This window comes from Lepus europaeus, chromosome 1 (assembly GCF_033115175.1).
Source record: "Lepus europaeus isolate LE1 chromosome 1, mLepTim1.pri, whole genome shotgun sequence".
Taxonomy (NCBI): domain Eukaryota; kingdom Metazoa; phylum Chordata; class Mammalia; order Lagomorpha; family Leporidae; genus Lepus; species Lepus europaeus.
Window position 1 is genome coordinate 84,174,195 of NC_084827.1, and position 19,495 is coordinate 84,193,689.

The following is a 19,495-nucleotide window of genomic DNA, read 5'->3' on the forward strand; positions in this document are numbered from 1 at the left end:
ACAGGAGAGTAGCTCATTTAGCATAAAAGCAGAATCACTCCACAAGAAGTAGCTTACAGAACAGAGAATAGTAAGGGTTTATAGATAAACCTAGAGTTTTAGTGCTTCAGTGGAAAACTATGAAAAAGTTCTACTGGGATTCTTTATGTTGTTGCTTATGGGCAGTATCATTCCTGTATGGAAGCTGTCCAGCAGGAAATCAATAACTGTTGAATTTCACCTCTCAATGCTAAGGCTCATCTTTTCTCTAAGGAGAGTCAATGGCCAAAGTATTCTTAGGACTCTCTGCTTAAGTTTGGGTAATGTTTCTTTCTGAAGCTGCTTTTCCCAAAAATATTGATTTATTGAAAGGTAGAATTACAAAGAGAGGGAGAAAGAGAGAGAGAGAGAGGAGAGGGAGAGAGGGAGGGAGAGGGAGAGAAATAGAGAAAGAAAGAGAGAGAGATCTCTAACCACTGGTTCACTCCCCAAATGCCTAGCTGAGGCTAGACCAGGACAAAGATAGCCATCAGGAACTCCATCCAGGACTCCACTATGAATGACATGAACCCAAATACTTGGGTCATCATCTACTGTTCTCCAGGTGTATTAAAAGAAGCTGGATTGAACCTGAGCCAGGCACTAAGGTAAGGGATGTGGGCATCTTAAAGGGCAACTTAACATGCTGCAGCCCACCACTGCAGCTGCTTTTATCCACATGTTTTCCATTTAAAGTAATTTTCACACCACTTTGGTGAGGTGTTGGTCCCTTCCATTTCTTTTCTGACATTTTCTTGGTTTTTGTATTAACTGCCCCCTTAATGTGTTCTGTTGACCTCTCAACCCAGGGCCTCCTGTTATTGTGGCCAGTAATATTGACAAATGTTTCTTTATACTTCCTTCAATTACCACTGACCATACTTTCTGGATGCCATGAAAGCTAAATCAGTGCTTCCTTCTCATGGGCAATGGATCATTATGGGAAAGCACTGAGTCAAAGAGAGCTACACATTATTCAACACTGTAATGCACATTGAAATTAGCTGCTTAGTTGTTAATGTTAAAATCTGTAACTTTGTAACTAACAGTTTGGCATGTGTACAACATCTTCATCTCATGTTGGAGTGTGGTTTGAGGCCTGGCTAGTCTGCTTCCATTCCAGCTCCTTAATGTTCCTGGGAGATAGCAAATGGTGGCTCAAGTACTTGAGTTCCTGCCAACTGGATGGGAGGCCCAGATGGAGTTCCTGCCTCCTGGATTCAGCCTGGCCCAATCTGGGCTGTTGCAGTCATTTGGGGAGTGAACCAGCAGAGAGAAGATAGTTTTCTCCCTTCCTACCTCTCCTTTTCTGTCTCTGTGTGAGTGTGTGTGTGCGTGTGTATGTACATGCACATGTGATTCTGCCTTTCAAATAAATGAATCTTTAATAATGTGTAGTCTTAATAGTAATCTAAAAATTGGAGTGCTTTGACAAAAAGAAATCTTTGAGGGATGTAGGTATCAAATATCTGATCTTCCGGTACCTGAAAAGTAGAAAATGCTATTTGGTTCATTTGGTGTCATCTTTTTCATTTTTATGGGCTATTGTAGACATATTGCCTACCACATTTATCTACAGAATAAACCATTTCTGATCACAATGCAACCTGGTATTGCAATTCATAGGGCTTTTGTCTGAGTATTTATACTGCACTAAAGGAAATTTAAGAATAGATATGCCCTAAGAAATATTTGAAGACCTGTCTTAGTCTGTTCTTGGTTGTATAATAGAATATATGAAATAAGATAACTTACAAAGGACAGAAATTTATTCTGGAGGCTGGGTGTTCCAAATTCAAGGTGCTATTATTTGACATCCAGTGAAATCTGCTCCATGCTATAATGCTGCTCCTTGCTGTATTCTCACATGACAGAAGGGGTACACACCTCCATCGTATCTCTTTCAAGAGGATGCTAATACCAGTCATGAGGTTACCCTCATGACTTTAAAATGCCTTCTAAATGCCTTACCTCTTGATATGGTCACATTGATTAATTTTGGAGGGGCATATTCAGACTATAGCAGGACTCAAAAGTTTTATTCTAAAACTACTATTTATTTAATGCAAAATTGAGAAAAACAGAGTTCCTTTAGGAACAGCTATCTCTGTGCTTATTTTAAAATGTGTGTCTTATGATTGTACCATTTCATTTTCACTTCTATAAGATTTCTAAAATAGATTAATAACTTTGAAGAATATATTTGTTTTGTAAATTAATAGCATTTATATAATTTCAACATTCCAAAATAAAACATTTAGGATGCTTGGACTTGTACTTGGGCAGAATATCTGAGGGTTCTTCTCTAACATATATTCCAAGGGAAACATGCAGAAAATTATTTGAGCTGTATGCAGAAAGGATTTTTAATTGGTTATGCAAGTCAACAGTGAAGTAGCCTCATGACTAAAAATCCCAGCTTCCAGAACAATGAATAATTACAAGCTCTATAGAGTATGCATTCAAGAAATTCATACATATCCATTAAGTTTTGGGATTTGGGGGATGTTCTGGAAAGAGTTATGCACATGCAAAAGGGGGCAGAGGCATATACCCACTAAGTTATCATGTATGTTACGTGTGTTTCATGTTCAGGTGGGGGTGTATATTCACCATTATAATGAGAATGGTGACTTTCTATGTCAGAAAGTTGAAGACAAAACTGTTATTTATGCACATAATTCATGACCTGGCCTCAACAGGCTTGAGCTTTCCATCTTTGCCAAGCGGAGTTTATCATGGGACTGTGTTCTCATCCAATCAATAGTGACAGGTGTCTACCTGCAAAAACATCAGATTTGAATAGGGTGGGTATCTTAGACCACATGGTAATTAATTTTCAGCAAAAAACATGCGGTGACAAAAAGTAAAAATATGCTTAAACCTAAGGGATAAGCAAGAATGCATGGACAATAAACTTAAAGAATTGAGGAAGGGTGCAGTTGACATGCCCTTGGGATACCACCATCCCATATTGGCGTACCTGGATTTGATCCCAACTCCACTTTTCAGATTCTAGCTTCCTTGATAATGCACTCTTGGAGGGAGCTTGTGTTGGCTCAAGTATTTTGCCACCCTTGTGGGAGACCCAGATTGAGTTCTAGCTCCTGACTTCAGCCTGGCTCAACCCTGGTTGTTGCAGGGAAGTAAACTGGGAAGTAAACCAGTGAATGGAGGATCACTCTGTGTTGTTTCTCTTTTTCTCTACACCTTTCAAATAAATGAAAAGTATTTTAATTTTTTAAAAATGGTGAGAATATTTTACATTAAATATTTAGCAATGGCCTAGATTATTTAAAGGAGAATAACATGGTTTAATAATCATAATGGTAAAGTTCAGCTGGAAGAGAAACATAGATCAATTCTAAAGAGCACATTATGAGTTGAGAAATGGATATTATGTCCCTAAGATAGAACCAGAATATTTTACATCATCTGCATTGTCAAATCTGCTAGATAAATGATGTTCTCTATTTCATAGGAGCAGAAAGCTACTCTACAGCTGTGTCTTTGTAGGGATTCTTCAAAGCACTGTGACAGTTTAGGTAGGATTATTTAAAGAGGAAAATAGCCCACTGAATTACATTATCCAGTAGAAAACACCTGGCTTACAGACAAAGGATGACTTTACATGATAGGGACAGGGCATGGATAAAGCTTGCCAGGGACCCAGTCTCCTGAAGACCCTCACAGTCTTATTCAATTTAATCATTCTTTTAAAAACTAGTTCGTGACTAAGAAATGATATGTTATGGTATATTTCAAAGATTTTCCAGCATCTTGGCTAATCATCAATTGAGTCACAGACCAAAAAACTGTGATATCATTAAGAGACGCTGTGAAATTTTATTTATTTACTTATGGAGAGAAGCTTTCTAAAAAGCAGGACCACTTTTCATTTTGTAGGATGGTTAAAGCATAGTCCTACTTTAAAGAGGATCCAAATTTCTATTAACTTCCTAATTAGATTTTATATCCTGCAATCTAATTCCGTGAGCAAATACTGCTCCTAGACGTCTCAGAAAACACCCCACTCATTGCAATGATTTATGTCATGGGAATGAGTGAGCTCTTCCTCATGCTTACTTTTCCTTTCCGACATTTGTGAAAGAAGATTGCAGCTGTGTTGCAGCTATTTTAAACAGTTTTGAAGGCGCACAAGATAACATTTTTCTTAACTCTAATACATATGTTTATAACTGCGCTTTAATCTACATCAACTCTCTCTAATGACAGGCCACTTTACTTTGGGTTTATTTGGATAACACTTTCTAAATACATTTCACTACCCCAGGCTAGTAGGCTGACAAAATGAGCTAGCAGACTCTGTGTGTGATATTTTAACGGGAGGGAGATGCCAGAAGCATTGCAGGAAGAAACGTATTCTTAAAGATTATTACCATGGTGTCTACCAGAGTGAGGAGTAGATAGCATAATATTCTAAGATATAAATTCTCTGAGGCAGAACATAGAATTTTACTACCTAAATGTAAGAAGATGTATTGTGCTATCAGCAAAGGCCATGGAGCTCTGTGTGATTAAAATAAAAAAGGATCCAACTATCTGCCTTTAACTACCATTTAATGATAAGGATTTTTGTCTTTAGCATTTATATTGGAAGTCAAGAAAGAGGCAAGCTGCAGGCTATCTAATAATAATATGAATAATAATAACTAACAATTACCCTTCTCTTCCTCCTTGGTTCTGAGCAGTCTATGAAAGTCTCTTCCTTCATCTTGGTTTATATGGTAATGGAAATATTAGTTTAAAAATTATTTTGTACATTACATGCTGATGAATGGAGTTTAACCATTAGGTGTACATTAGGAAAGAACGTTCAGCAAGGGGATACTATGATTCCATCTATTTTACTTGGAGTCTCGTGTATTTTTCACGGCAACCCTTGCAGGCACATATTGTTACCCATTTACTTTTGTAGTCCTGTAATCTTCCAATAAGTCACACTGGTAGTGACCTGGAACTGTCAAATACTAGATTATAAAAGCTGATTATTAAATATTCAGAATTTTAGAAATATGTTTTATATTTGTTTAATTTACTTGAAAGGCAAAGAAACAGATGGAGAGAGACTCTTCTATCTACGGGATCAAACACTAAATGCTGCGATGACCAGAATGGGCAGGCCAAAGCCAACAGCCTGAAATTGCACTTGGGTCTCCCATGTGGGTGGCAGAAACACAAGTACTTGAGCCATCACCTGCTGTCTCACAGGGTGTGCATTAGCAGGAAGCAGGATCAGAAGCAGAGTATCAGAAGGCCATCCTAAGCAGCTGTGCTACTTAACTGCTACATAAAATGCCCCAAATATACAAAATTTTTGTTGTTAGTATGAAACCAGCTATGGTGGCAATATTTATACTATGAAAATCAACAAAGAATAAAGCACTGGGATCTAATTCTTCAGTTTCATTACTGCTCTCAGAGCAGCTTTATTAGCTCATCATTGCCATCTTACTGAATTTTATTGCATGGATTCAAGTCCAGGTTTGCACTGTGCAAAAATTACCTGTTTGTTCCTTTCTTTCAAGTTTACTAAATTTTGAATTAGGAACAATCTAATTCAAAGCTTCATAAAATACAAGTATGTAACATTGCTGAAAGCACTTTTCCTTGGTCCTCTGTTTAATTTCTTCCTTATCTTTAATGTGTGTCTTTTTCATTTCCTGGGAACTTTATGAAACTTGACATACTTGTACATGTTTTGTTTCTCCATTCTGATTATGGGAATATTTGCTACAACAGTAAAGCTGAAATAGGTAGATGGAATTGTTGGAAAGTAGATCAAGGTGTAGTGTTGACTTTGATTATAACTATGTCTTATTATTTCCCTAAAATATCATCCTATTACCACAGTTATATACCACTATTCAAATTACAGATTGTGGCTCTATTTATAATTTTAATTTACAATCCTTTAAATCTCTAGCCCCCCAAATGTAGTATCTATGTTTTAGAAAATATATTACTGTTGCTAAAAATATCTAAGTCCAAAAACTTCATGGGAACAAAAAAGGTAATTTGTATTATTGGGTTTTTGAGAAATGAGAAGCTTTATGTGGCAGGCCATCATAGTGGCAGGTGTAAAACTGAAATCTGTCTTCCTAACTGGAGGCTAGAATAAAGATTTATGGGGTTAGGAAAGAAGTAAGGACTTGGGGTCCATGGCAGGACTACATGTATGGATCAGTGTGAGAAACAGTCCAGTCAGTGGGTGGTATATTCTATCAAAAACTGTCTGGATCTTCTGTTTCTGCTCATTCTCCAATTTTCATGTCCATGGCAGAAGAGCAACTTTGGTTCTGGGTGTCATTTATAGGTCATATTTCTCCTTTCTGCCATATGCAGCTTGGGTGGTCAGCCTTAGTATAGTTGAGACTGATTTAGGCCAGCCTGATGATGAAGCCTGTAAAAATAATTTTAAGAAGTAGGGATTCAGTAATCTCATTTTTATAGCTAGAACCTATAGAACAAGGTAGGAGGTTTTGAGGTAGCAAAGGGAAACACCACAGGGGCTTTTAAGTTTCAGGGTATTAAGGGGAGTCTTGGGGCAACATTGTGGCGCAGTGGGGGTTAGCTGGCACGTGAGACAATGACATCCCCTATCAGAGTGCAGATTCAAGATTCTGATCCAGCTCCATGCTAATACTCCAGGGAACGCAGCCAAAAGGATCCTGCCACCCCTGTGGGAGACCAGGAAGGAGTTCCAGGCTGCCGGCATTGACCTGGCCTAAACCTAGCTCTTTCAGCCTTTTGGGCGGTGAACTAGAGGATAGAAGGTTTCTCTCTTCTGCATTTCAAACCAGTAAACAAACCTTTAAAAAATTAGAGAAGGAGACCTGATTAATGGGTTATCGCACCTTCTTATTACTATGTCTTAAAATTATCAAAATAAAGGAGAAACTAGTAATATCATGAAAGTAAAATACAGCAAACTAATGAAATAATATATGGACAATCTCACTCATCCACCATATAAAAGGAAATTAAGGCCTTGTTATAAAAGACAAGTTTAAAAAAGTTTCCAAATATGACTTTCTTTGTTTTTTAAAAAATATGCTCTTATGTGGTTATCCAAACATTAAAATTGCCCTCATATTTGTGGAATTATTTTGTTCCTAAAGCTGATACTTGAGAAATTGCACACACACACACACACACACACTGTCTGTCAACAGAAATGAACAGGATTTGTAAAAAGTTTAATACATGGTTTACTCAGAGGAGAATATAGGTGACTTAGGCCCAGGGAACACAAGCCCAAAGACTCACTGAATCTTGGGATATGTTCTGGAATGATCATATTCTATTCAGAATTTATATGCTACACAGTGAATATACATTGGTTTGACCCGAGAAAATTGACTTTCAGTTAGCTGAGGATGAAGGAGAGTTTCTCACTGGTTGCAGGTTGTTATCATTAGGACATGATTGGCTAGAAGTACATTCAGAGGCAGGGATGGTATTATTTCTGAAAGGGCCTACTGAAGAGAAAACTACTGATTAACTTTAAGGAGGTCATTTCTGGGAATAGATAAAGTATGGATAAGACCAAGGGGTTACTCAAGGTTGCTTCAGGGTGCTAAGACAAAACAGATCCTGTGTGCACATCACCCAAGTCAGATTGATCTGGTGGATAAGACAAATACCCCTGTCCACCAATGCTTGACGGGTCTCGGAAATTTCCTCTTGAATGCTTTGTCTATTTTTGGGGGCAGTTTGTTCTCTGTAACAAAGCTAAGAAGTATTTATGTCTGTTTTCAATTTCAGGGGGGCATATGGTCATGATGTAGGGAAACGGCCTTGGATTACAGGAGATGAGTGCATAGTAGGTCTTATGGAGGACATTGTAGGTAAGTAACAAATATGGTAAATTTTTCCCAAAAAATGTCAAGATATTATCATTTACTTAGAAGTATAGGTTATAAATTCAGAACGTTATTGAAAGATATCTCAGATTTCTACTTTATCTTATAACAGTAAAGATTAAGTAAATCCTTTTTTAAGATTTATTTTATTTATTTGAAAGACAGAGTTAAAGAGAGAGAGAGAGAGAGAGAGAAAGAAAGAGAGAGTTACAGAGAGAGAGATCTTCTATCTGTTGTTTCAGTCCCCAGATGGTCACAAGTGGCAGAGCTGGGGTGATCTGAAGCTTGGAATCAGGAGCTTCTTCCAGGTCTCCCATGTGGGTGCAGGGGTTCAAGGGCTTGGGCCATCTTATACTGCTTTCCTAGGCCATAGCAGAGAGCTAGATTGGAAGTAGAGCAGCTGGGACTCAAATCTGCACCCAAATGGGATGCCAGCACTGCAGGCTGGGGCTTTAACACTCTTTGACACAGTGCCAGCCCCAATTATATCTTTAACTAAGATTTGTTCTTTCAAAGGATGCTGTAATGAACACAATCAGTCATTTAATATGAAACATTATTATATGGGCCGGCGCCGTGGCTCAATAGGCTAATCCTCCACCTTGCGGCGCCGGCACACCGGGTTCTAGTCCCGGTTGGGGCACCGGATTCTGTCCCAGTTGCCCCTTTTCCAGACCAGCTCTCTGCTGTGGCCCAGGAAGGCAGTGGAGGATGGTCCAAGTGCTTGGGCCCTGCACCCCATGGGAGACCAGGATAAGCACCTGGCTCCTGCCTTTGGATCAGCGCAGTGCGCTGGCCGCAGCGTGCTAGCCACAGCGGCCATTGGAGGGTGAACCAACAGCAAAGGAAGACCTTTCTCTCTGTCTCTCTCTCTCTCTCACTGTCCACTCTGCCTGTCAAAAAAGTAAATAAAATAAAATTAAAAAAAGAAAACATTATTATATTTTCCTATGAACACAAAAACTAATGTTAACCTGCCCATGAAGAACATGTGTACTATATCTACTTATAATTTAACAAATTTCATAAAAGTTGACTTAAATGAACTTTCTGTAATTTCACTTTATGATTAAATGAACCCTAGTTTTCAATAAAGTAAAAAATGCTAAGCATATTTTGGATCATTATGATTTAATCATTGCTGACCTATTTAAATTCATTTTTAAAAAAAGCTTTATTAGCAAATAATTCACACACTAAACAATTCCAGTGTAAAGTATACAATCAGTTGCACAGATAAGTACAATCATCAGCAAATTCATTTTGTAACATTTTATTCATCTCAGAAAAAAGCCCTATACTCTTTTTGGTTTTTTTTTTCTGAATTTTGATTTATTTTAACAGATTCAATGTGATTTGTAGATACAAGTCTAAGAACATAATGATATTCTTGCTTCCCCACCCCCCCAACTTGTTTCCTTCTACCTTTCTTTTGTTTAGTTTTGAGATAAAGTATTTCAAATTTACATTAGAGTAAAAAGGCTGAATACTTCACTAAGAAATTTAATAAATAAAAAGAAAAAGACCCTAGTTTAATGGGAATATAGACAACTGCTATAAACAATAATTGAGTGTATAAATGACTATTACACTGTTTTTTGTCAGTCATTCATAATTTCTTTCAAATGAAATACAACCAATGATACATCTAAAATTTCCTATGTCATTATGATAATAACTAAGTTCTTTCAGACATTAAGCCATTTCTCCTCAACAGTTTATGCACAGAAGTATTTTTATACAGATTGAAATCCAAATAATTATACATTAAGATTTTTGTACTCAGTATCAGGGAAAACATAAAATATTTTTTTTTGCTTAGTTGGACCCATAGTTTATCAATTTTGCTTATTTTTACCAAAAACCAGCTCTTCACTGATCTTTTGTATTGGTTTTTTTGGTTTTCAATTTTGTTATTTCTTTTCTAATTTTAATGATTCTTTCTTCTTACTAATTTGGGGTTTCATTTGCTGCTTCTAGTTCCTTGAGATGCATCGATAGCTCATTTAACTGATGCTTTTTCAGTTTCTTGATGTAGGCACTAATTGCTATAAACTTCCCTCTTAACACTGCTTTTGAGGTATCCCATAAGTTTTGATATATTGTATCATCATTTTCATTCATTTCTGGGAATTTTTTGATTTCTCCTTTGACGTACTGTTCATTCAGAAGTATGTTGTTCAGTCTCCAAATGTTTGCCTATTTTCTAGAGATTATTAGGTTGTTCCTTTTCAGCTTCATTCCATTGTGTTCAGAAAAGGTATATGGTATGATTTCAATGGTTTTGAATTTGCTGAGACTTGCTTTATGGCCTAGCATATGGTCTTTCCGAGAGAAAGTTCCATGCACTTAAAAACGATTACATGCTCTTCAACAGTGGGATGAAAATCCTTTAGATTTCAGACCATTTGGGTCCTTAGTGTTGATTAGCTCTGTTGTTTCTTTGTTGCTATTGTGTCCATTGAGGAAAGAGGGGTGTTGAAGTCTCCCATTACTATCTATCTATATTTAGAGTGAATGTTGCTGTAAATAACACAGCTAATATGTCTTTGGTCTATTTTCTGTTTCCTAAAGTCATTACACACACACACACACACACATACGCACGCGCACACACAATTGGTATTAATCAGAATAGTTTTAGATGATATATATTAATATTTTTAAAAAGTTATTTATTGAACTAAATATCCACCATTGCCTGAAATCTTATGTAAATTCAGGATACAAAGTAAAATATTTATATTTCAGAAATGTTGGTAGTGCTTTCTGGAAATGCTTGAAGGACTTAGGGAATCACCTATTCTCAAAGTGCTATTTCTCTTTTTTAATTTTTATTTATTTGAAAGGCAGATATATATATATATATATATATATATATATATATATATACACACACACACACACAGAGAGAGTCAGATAGACATATAGTCAGACAGGCACACCAACCAACCTTCCATTCACTCTCCAAATGACTACAACAGTCTGGTTAGGCCTGTCCTAAAGCAGGTCCCAGGAGCTTCATCCTGATCTCCCACGTGAGTGGCAGGGGCCCAAAGTATTTGGGTCAATGGAAAACTTACAGGCATGTTAGCAAGGAGTTATATCAGAAGCAGCATAGCCAGGACATGAACTGGCACACATAAGGATTGCTGGTGTCACAGACGGGAGTCCACCTTCACTATGCCACAATGCAAGCCCTCTTCAAAGTGCTATTTCAATCCCCACTCCCTTATGACCAACTATAAAAAATATCTTTCTTATTTTAGATAGCAATTCCTAAACAGTAGTCAGAAGACAAAATCAACTTTTGCTGGGAGTGAGGGAGAGTGGAATGAGAATGAGAAAAGTGGGACCTAACCTCAGAAAGAATAATGGCAATTGGTATATCATTAAAATCCAAATAATATATTATTTATGCAAAAAGTAAGCACTTCTGTATGTCAGAAATTTTACTGCATATAAAATAACAAATAATATTCACTGTCCTCAGTTTTCCCAATGAAGAAACATACAAAGAAATATATAAAATTAATGTATATGTGACAAACTGAAATATAAAAAAATAAGGTTAATTATTTTGATATGTGCTACCAAAGAGGTATAATTTTCCAGCAAATGGAACATTAAATATCTCACTGCACTCTTTCTTAAAAGATTAATGTATGGGGTACAGGATGATATTTCAATACATGCCTACAATGTATAATGATAATATAGGGATAACTGTTGTATCCATCATCACAGACTTATGCCATTTCTGTGTTGGGAAAATTTCCTATAGAACTTTAATGGAATTTGAAAAAGAAAAACCCAGAGGACAAAATAGAATGTCAAAGGAGATGGAACAACTACATCTTGGGATCTGACTAGCAGGTGGCAAAGTGGCAATGAGCTTTCTCAGAAAAGAAAGTAAAGTGATGCTTATTGAAATAAGTCAGTCCGAAAAAGGCAAATATTATATGTTTTCTCTGATATGTGGCAGTTAATTTAGAATACAAAAAAAGAATAGAAATGAAACAGTCATTTTGGGATATGATTGTCATTTTTAGTTATTGTTTATGCTTCTGTGGAACTGTGGTCTTCCAATTTTTTTACTTGTTGAATATTATGATTAGTGGCAAATTAAGCTGCAAATATAGAATAGATTAAAACTGTCTTTGCAAAAACTGATGAAGAGAGGGGAGGGAGGCAGTGAGGGGGAGCAGAGGAGTGAGGGAAGTGTGGTTGTTTTATTAGAACTGTACCTATGGAATGCATAAAATCTGTTCTCTTTATATTAATAAAAAAATTTAAGTAAAGTAAATACTAATTTCTCAAGGGAAAACAATGAAAAGCTCCTTGCTTTACCTTGCAAATCCTTCAAATGCCTGGAAAGTACTTTAAAAAAAGTACTGGAAGTGGAAGTTGGAGAGAGGAACACAGGAATAACAACAGGGAGCTTTGTTGAAAGTCTATTCAAATGCAGTTAGAATGTCAGATCCACCTGTCCACTCCTTGTTGCCGGGGGAAATCCTCCCACATCTCCACTAAGGAGAGGACTGGACAGTTAGTCTGCTGTGGTGAGAAAAGAAAAGGGTCCCAGGTCACAGCAGGTATATTACATTGGTCAGCGTAGGTGAACATAAAATAGGTACTGCAGACTGGTTAGTTATGCAACAGAAACTTTCTCAGGGCTTGGGAGACAAGAAGTCCATGATCAAGCAGTTGTCAGAGTTGTGCTTCGGTGAGGGCTCCCTTCCTGGCTTACAAATGGACTATATACTCACCTGGTCATTATTTTTGTGCATGTGAGTAGAAAAATAAATTTCTGGGTTTCTCTTCTCTTCAATATTATCATATTGAGGTCCTACCCTTAAGTCCTCTTATAACCTTAATCACCCAATTTCTAAATGTACTGATTTGAGAATAAGGGCTTTAATGTTTGTTTTTGTTTGTTTGTTTGTATTGTTTTGTTTTTAAAGATTTTTTTTTTATTTGAAAGACAGAGTTACAGAGAGAGGTAGAGACAGAGAAAAAGGTCTTCCATCTGCTGGTTCATTCCCCAGATGGCCACAACGGCTGGAGCTGAGCCGATTTGAAGCCAGGAGCTGGGAGCTTCTTCCAGGCCTCCCACATGGATTCAGGGGCCCAGGGACCCAGGCCATCTTCTAATGCTTTCCCAGGCCATAGCAGAGAGCTGGATCAGAAGAGGAGCAGCCGGGACTAGAACCGGCACCCATAGGGGATGCCAGCGCTTCAGACCAGGGCGTTCACCAACTGCGCTACAGCGCTGGCCCCGGCTTTAATGTTTGAATTTGAGGAAACTGGGATGGCTTTAGCTCAGGGGTTCCTTCATCTACTGAATTTGAGGAAATATAACCCAGTCCATAACATACAGCTTAATGAAAAAAGCTGGATAAGTAGATACAAAAAGTTACTCATTTGTGTTCTGATATAGTTGATAGCACTCATGCAGCATAGTGGACCAGTGTCTGCCTCATCTGGGCAACATGTAGCCCCTGGCAAGAAGGGGTTTTCTAGCACAGGCATACAAGGGAATCACCTTACAGCAGATGTTACCACATGCACATAGAACGATGAACTCATGTTTAACACCCTACAAATCACAAAATTTTCAAGGCAATTCATTTTTAGTTTATGTTCCATATGAACATGTTAACTTATTCAAAAATATTTAAAAAAAACATAGAAAATTAACAGGCACAAGACAGTTCTACTTCCTATTACTGTTTGATTAATAACCACTTTCTACATGTGTTTATCTGTTTTATGTAGGTATATTATTTATTCACAATACTAACTTCTAGTTGAAGATTAGATAAAGTATAAACCAAAAGTCTCTTCACATCACTTCTCTGTGATGTGACACTTCTCAAAAATAAACAAAAATTCTCCATCGCCAGAAATGTAGCCATTATGGGCACATTGGCACATTCAGATTTCTTGAAGTGCAGTATTCCGGAATCACCACATGAAGACAGGGTGAGTGTATAGGACCTGAAACAAGGAGTTTTACAAAACGACCCAGGGAAAATGTGCAAACCTCTAGATATTTGATCCTGAAATCTAGATCCAGAATTCTTTTTTTTTTTTTAAAGCAGAGTTCTTTTTTTTTTTTTATCTTTTATTTAATGAATATAAATGTCAAAGTACAGCTTATGGATTACAATGGCTTCCCCCCTCCCATAACTTCCCTCCCACCCGCAACCCTCCCCTTTCCCACTAGCTCTCCCCTTCCATTCACATCAAGATTCATTTTTCAATTCTCTTTATATACAGAAAATCAGTTTAGTATATATAAAGATTTCAACAGTTTGCCCTCACATAGCAACACAATGTGAAAAAATACTGTTGGAGTACTAGTTATAGCATTAAATAACAGTGTACAGCACATTAATGACAGAGATCCTACATGATTTTTTTTTAAAAATTGATTAATTTTCTATGTAATTTCCAATTTAACACCAAGTTTTTTTTTTCATTTTCAATTATCTTTATATTCCAAAGATCGATTCAGTATATACTAAGTAAAGATTTCATCAGTTTGCACCCAAACATAAACACAAAGTGTAAAAATACTGTTTCAGTACTAGCTATATCATTACTTCACATTGGACAACCCATTAAGGACAGATCCCACATGGGACATAAGTACACAGTGACTCTTTATGTTGATTTAACAATTTGACACTCTTGTTTGTGCCGGCGCTGCAAGGCGGAGGATTAGCCTGTTAAGCCACGGAGCTGGCCATAGATCCAGAATTCTTTTAGCCAGTCCAAGTAAAACCTAAACTGATTGTCTCCTGCCGCACCAGCAGGTTCTTAGGATCATAGAGCACTTCATGAGCTGTCAAAATTATCAAAAGGAGTGTATATTCTGAAGGAAGAAATTTCCACTTGAATCATCCTGAATTTGCATTTATAGATAGGTTAAATAGTTATTCAATAAAGCCTCCATTTACACTCATTTTTTGGAAGCCAGGTTTTTCTTTTAAATGACTAAGAAGTAATTTTTTACATTAATGTAAACAAAAATACCTGAAAAAATCATGAATTAAAAATGTATGTTTTCCTAAGATGTGGATTTTTGTGTGTGTTTACTAGGTTTGCTTTCAGAACACAAACTATGTTGTAACCCTTTGTATTTTGTGCTTAATATTTATCATCCTCTAAAGATAAGTAAGGATATATAGTTCAGAAAAGTGGTACGGTGAAATTATTTAGTGAGATTTATTTATGAAGCCGATAAATTGCAAAAAGATTTCCTTTGACCATTTCAAAGTTTACAGCTTTGTTGGAACTTTTTGAAGATCCAAGTGTTTTGTTGTACAATAAATACATGAAAGTTATATAAAAATCACTGAAATTTCAAACCAGCCACCTCTCATTGCTAGTAAGAAAAAATTTTATGGATTATAAATATTTAATCTTGTTTAGAAAAGTAACAGAACTGAAGGCTTTTTTTTGATTTTATTTTAGATTTGGAGGAACAATGTCAACCCTAGGTTGAGGGGCTATTGTCTGCTTTTAAAATTCAATAAAAAGTAACATAATGCATATTTTGGTATGTTTTCCAACACCAGTGACCAACTGTCAGATACCAAAGCTGGTGTCCAACAATCTAAGTCAATTCTGACACTTCTTGAAATTATTGTGCACCCACAGGTTAAGGGCTTGTCTCCTCTAATCTGCCCCACTTCCAATGCCAGAGATAAGTCCCGAATACTACCATTACTTCTGAACAACCAACTATATACTCAGGGATTTCCACAGTTCTCTATTCAGGTTATGTAATAGTTCAGAAAATTCAGGTAGACACTTTATCTAAATTTACAAATTTATTATGAAGGATTCAAGTCAGAAACAGCCAATGGAAGATATGCACAGGGCATAGCCATGGAGGATGGGTGGCAAATATGGAGCTTCCATGCCATCTCTAAGTGTGCTGCCTTCTCGGCACTTAGATCTTTGTATTCACCAACCCAGGACCTCTAAATCTCTGGTCAAGAATTTTTCATGAAGCTCAGTCTGCAACCTTTCTTTCAGCATAGAAGGTTGGTGTGTAAGCTGAAATTTGAGCTCTCTTTCATTTGGTCTTTCTCTTGACCATCTCCATCCCGAGACAATCTACCATAAGCCATCACATTAGTATAACTAGATGTTATCTAGTAGGACTTATTATGAACAGCAGACACTATTCTCATTCTCAGAATATTTGTGGAATTTAGGACTCTGTGCCAGGAACTGGAATCAGAGACCAAATATTTCCTGTTATGCCACATGTAAGGGATAGACTTCATTGAGCATTTCTTCATTCCATACTTACAATAATTTAATTAGAGATATTTGCTCCTAAAATACAATAAAGGATATAAAATATTATTTCTTAAAGTGGATAAAGTCTGTTTTGTGCACAAAAATACTTAAAAATAGGACATGAAGACATCAAAAAGTGGAAAGCAGAGTTAAAGTTTATTTGGAAGCAAAAAAATGTTCAAACCTATGCATACAAGAGCTCTCCAAAAATGTTTATGGAAAATACATATTATGAAAATCTAAATATGGATTTAAATACTTTTCTTCCATCAGAATAAACTTGTCTTTTTGTTCTTTTATTTATATATTTTTACTTATATAAGGTGAACAAATTCATGTATTTCATATAACAGGTTTTGGAGCATGGTGATATTTCCTACCCTAACTTCCCTCTCACCCATTCTTCCACTCTCCCTTCTCCTTCCTTTCTTATTCATTGTTTTAATTTTTACAATAATGTACTTCCAGTTTATTTTACAATCTGAAGATTAACCCTCCACTAAGTATTCAAAAAAATAGAAAGGAGAAAAAAAATACTCTTCCTCAATAGTAGAGACAAGCTTTGTAAATAATAATCAATTCTCAATATGTCAGTTTGGCCAATATACATTAATTTTTTTTTTACTCTATTAGTTACTACAGGTTTCTAGTTGCATCTATTTTGTGGAGAAAGACAGGATTTCATTCTTTTTTATGGCTGAGTAGTATTCCACAATGGACATATACGTTTTCTTTATCCAGTCAGTGAATGATTGGCAACTGGGTTGATTTCATTTAAATTTTATTTAACTTGCTAAGAATATATGTCTTCATGACTTAATTTTGGTAGATTCTAAGTGTCCAGGAATCTATCCATTTCTTCTAGACTTTACAATATTTGGCATACAGTTGTTTGTAGTAATTCCTGATGATTCCTTTATTCCTGTGACATCCATTGTTATATCTCATTTTTCCAATGGTGATTTGATTAATTTGGATCTTCTTTTCTTTTCTTTTCTTTTTTTCTTAGTAGTTCAGCCAATGGTATATTGTTTTTGTTTATTTTTTCCAAATCCAGTTATTCATTTCATTGATACTTTGTATGTTTTGTTTTAATTTTGTTTACTCACTAATTTTAATTATTTCTTTCCTCCTATTGGTGGTTGTTCATCTGTATCCTTGAGATGCATTGTTAGATCATTTAGTTGATATTTTTCCAATTTCTTGACCTTTGCTATAAACTTTTCTTTTAATACTGCTTTTGCTGTATCTCATAAATTTTGACAGGTTGTATTGTCATCTTCATTTATTTCCAGGAATTTTTTGATTTCCCTTTGACTTTTCATTCAGGAGTGTGCTGCTCAGTCTCTATGTGTCTGCATGTTTTCTAGATACTCTCAGATTGTTAATATCCAGCTTCATTCTTTGTAATCAGAAAAGATATATAATATGACTATAATTTTTTTAATTTCTGAGACTTGCTTTATGACCTAGCATTTGGTCTAACCTAGAGAAAGTTCCATGCACTGATGAAAAGGATATGTTCAGTAGGTATTGGTTAGGTCCATTTGGTCCATTGTGTAGATTATTTCTGTTGCTTCATTGTTGATTTTCTGTGTAGTTGATTTTTCCATTGTTGAGAGTATTTTGATGAAATCCCCCATTAGTATAGTATTGGAGACTATGTCTCTCTTTATATCCATTAACATTTGTTTTATGTATACAGGTTCCATGGCATTGAGTGCATATACATTTATATAGTCACATTTTCCTGTTGCATTCATCCTTTAATCAATACATAGTGCCCTCTTTGTCTCTCTTAACAGTTTTTGTGTTAAAGTCTATCTTGTCTGACATTAGGATGGCTATTCCTACTCGGTTTTGCTTTTCTTTAGTATGGAATATCATTTTTCAACCTTCCCCTTTTTGATCTGTGTGTATCTTTCTGGTGAGGTGTGTTTCTTGTAGGCAGAAAAAAAGATGGGTCTTGTCTTTTAATCCATTTAGCGAGTCTATAACTTCTCAGTGGAAAATCAAGTCCATTTACATTCAAGGTTAATATATTGGCAAGTAGCAATTTGACCCTGCCTTTTACTATAAAAATTTCTAAGAATTTTTTAATTTAATTTGCTAAGAATTTCCTTTGTACTTTTATTGAGAGATTTTCAGCCTTCACATTATTTCATAATGATAACTATCTTTCTGGGTGTTTGTGTGTGTGTGTGTGTATGTTTAGCATGCCCTGAAGCATTTTTTTGTGAGGCTGGACCAGTGGTGACAGATTTTTTTCAATTTCTGTTTGTTATAGAAGGTCTTTATTTCACCCTTTTCATAAATGAGAGTTCTGCTGGGTACAGTATTCTGGGTTGACAGGTTTTTTTTTTTTTCTTTTTTTCTTTTAAGACTTGGATTATGTGTCTCTATTCTCTCCAAACCTGCAGGGTTTCTGATGAGAAATCATCTCTCAGACTAGTTGAAGATCATCTGAAGGTTGTCTCCATTTATCTTACAGACATTTTAAAATCTTTTGTTTATGTTTTACTGCTGAAAGATTGACTACAGTCAGTTGTGGTGAAGATATTTTCTGGTCACATCTGTTAGGAGTTCTATGTGCTTCCTTTACTTGGATATCCTTTGTTTCTCCAAATTAGTGAAATTTTCTCCTATTATTTCACTGAATAGACCTTCTAATCCATCTCTCTTTCCAGTCTTTCTGGAACTCCTAAATCCCATATGTGGAGTTGTTTGATAGTATCCTATGAATCTCAAACATTGTTGTTTCTCTTTCTTTAAGATTATTTATTTGAAAGCTAGAGTAACAGAGAGGCAGAGAGAGAAAGGTCTTCCATCTGCTGGTTCACATCCCAATTGGCTGCAACAGCCAGAGCTGCACCGATCCAAAATCATGAGCCAGTAGCTTCCTCCTGGTCTCCCATGCAGGTGCAGGAACCCAAGGACTTGGGCCATGCTGCACTGTTTTCCCAGGCAACAGCAGAGAGCTGGATCAGAACTGGAACAGCTGGGACTAGAACCGGTGCCCATATTAGATGTTGGCACTTCAGGTGGTTGGTAGCTTTACCCTCTATGCCACAGCTCTGGCCCCTTTTATTTTGCTCATTTTTTTCATTTTTGGTTTGACTGAAATATTTCCAAAGATTTGTCTTCTAGCTTAAATATGCTTTCTTTTGCTTCACCAAGTATATTGTTAAGCTTTGTACTGAACTTTTTTAAAGATTTATTTATTTGAAAGTCAGAGTTACACAGAGAGGGGAGAGGCTGAAAGAGAGAGAGAG

General features: G+C 36.2%; 1 protein-coding gene across 1 annotated transcript in view; it reads left to right on the forward strand.

The window, feature by feature from the left end:
* KYNU (kynureninase) overlaps positions 1 to 19,495 on the forward strand; it is a 172,915-nt gene that overhangs the window by 42,147 nt on the left and 111,273 nt on the right. The window contains exon 4 of the mRNA XM_062186263.1: positions 7,807 to 7,889. Coding sequence (XP_062042247.1) covers positions 7,807 to 7,889 — 83 coding nt within the window. The remainder of the gene's footprint in view (positions 1 to 7,806; positions 7,890 to 19,495) is intronic.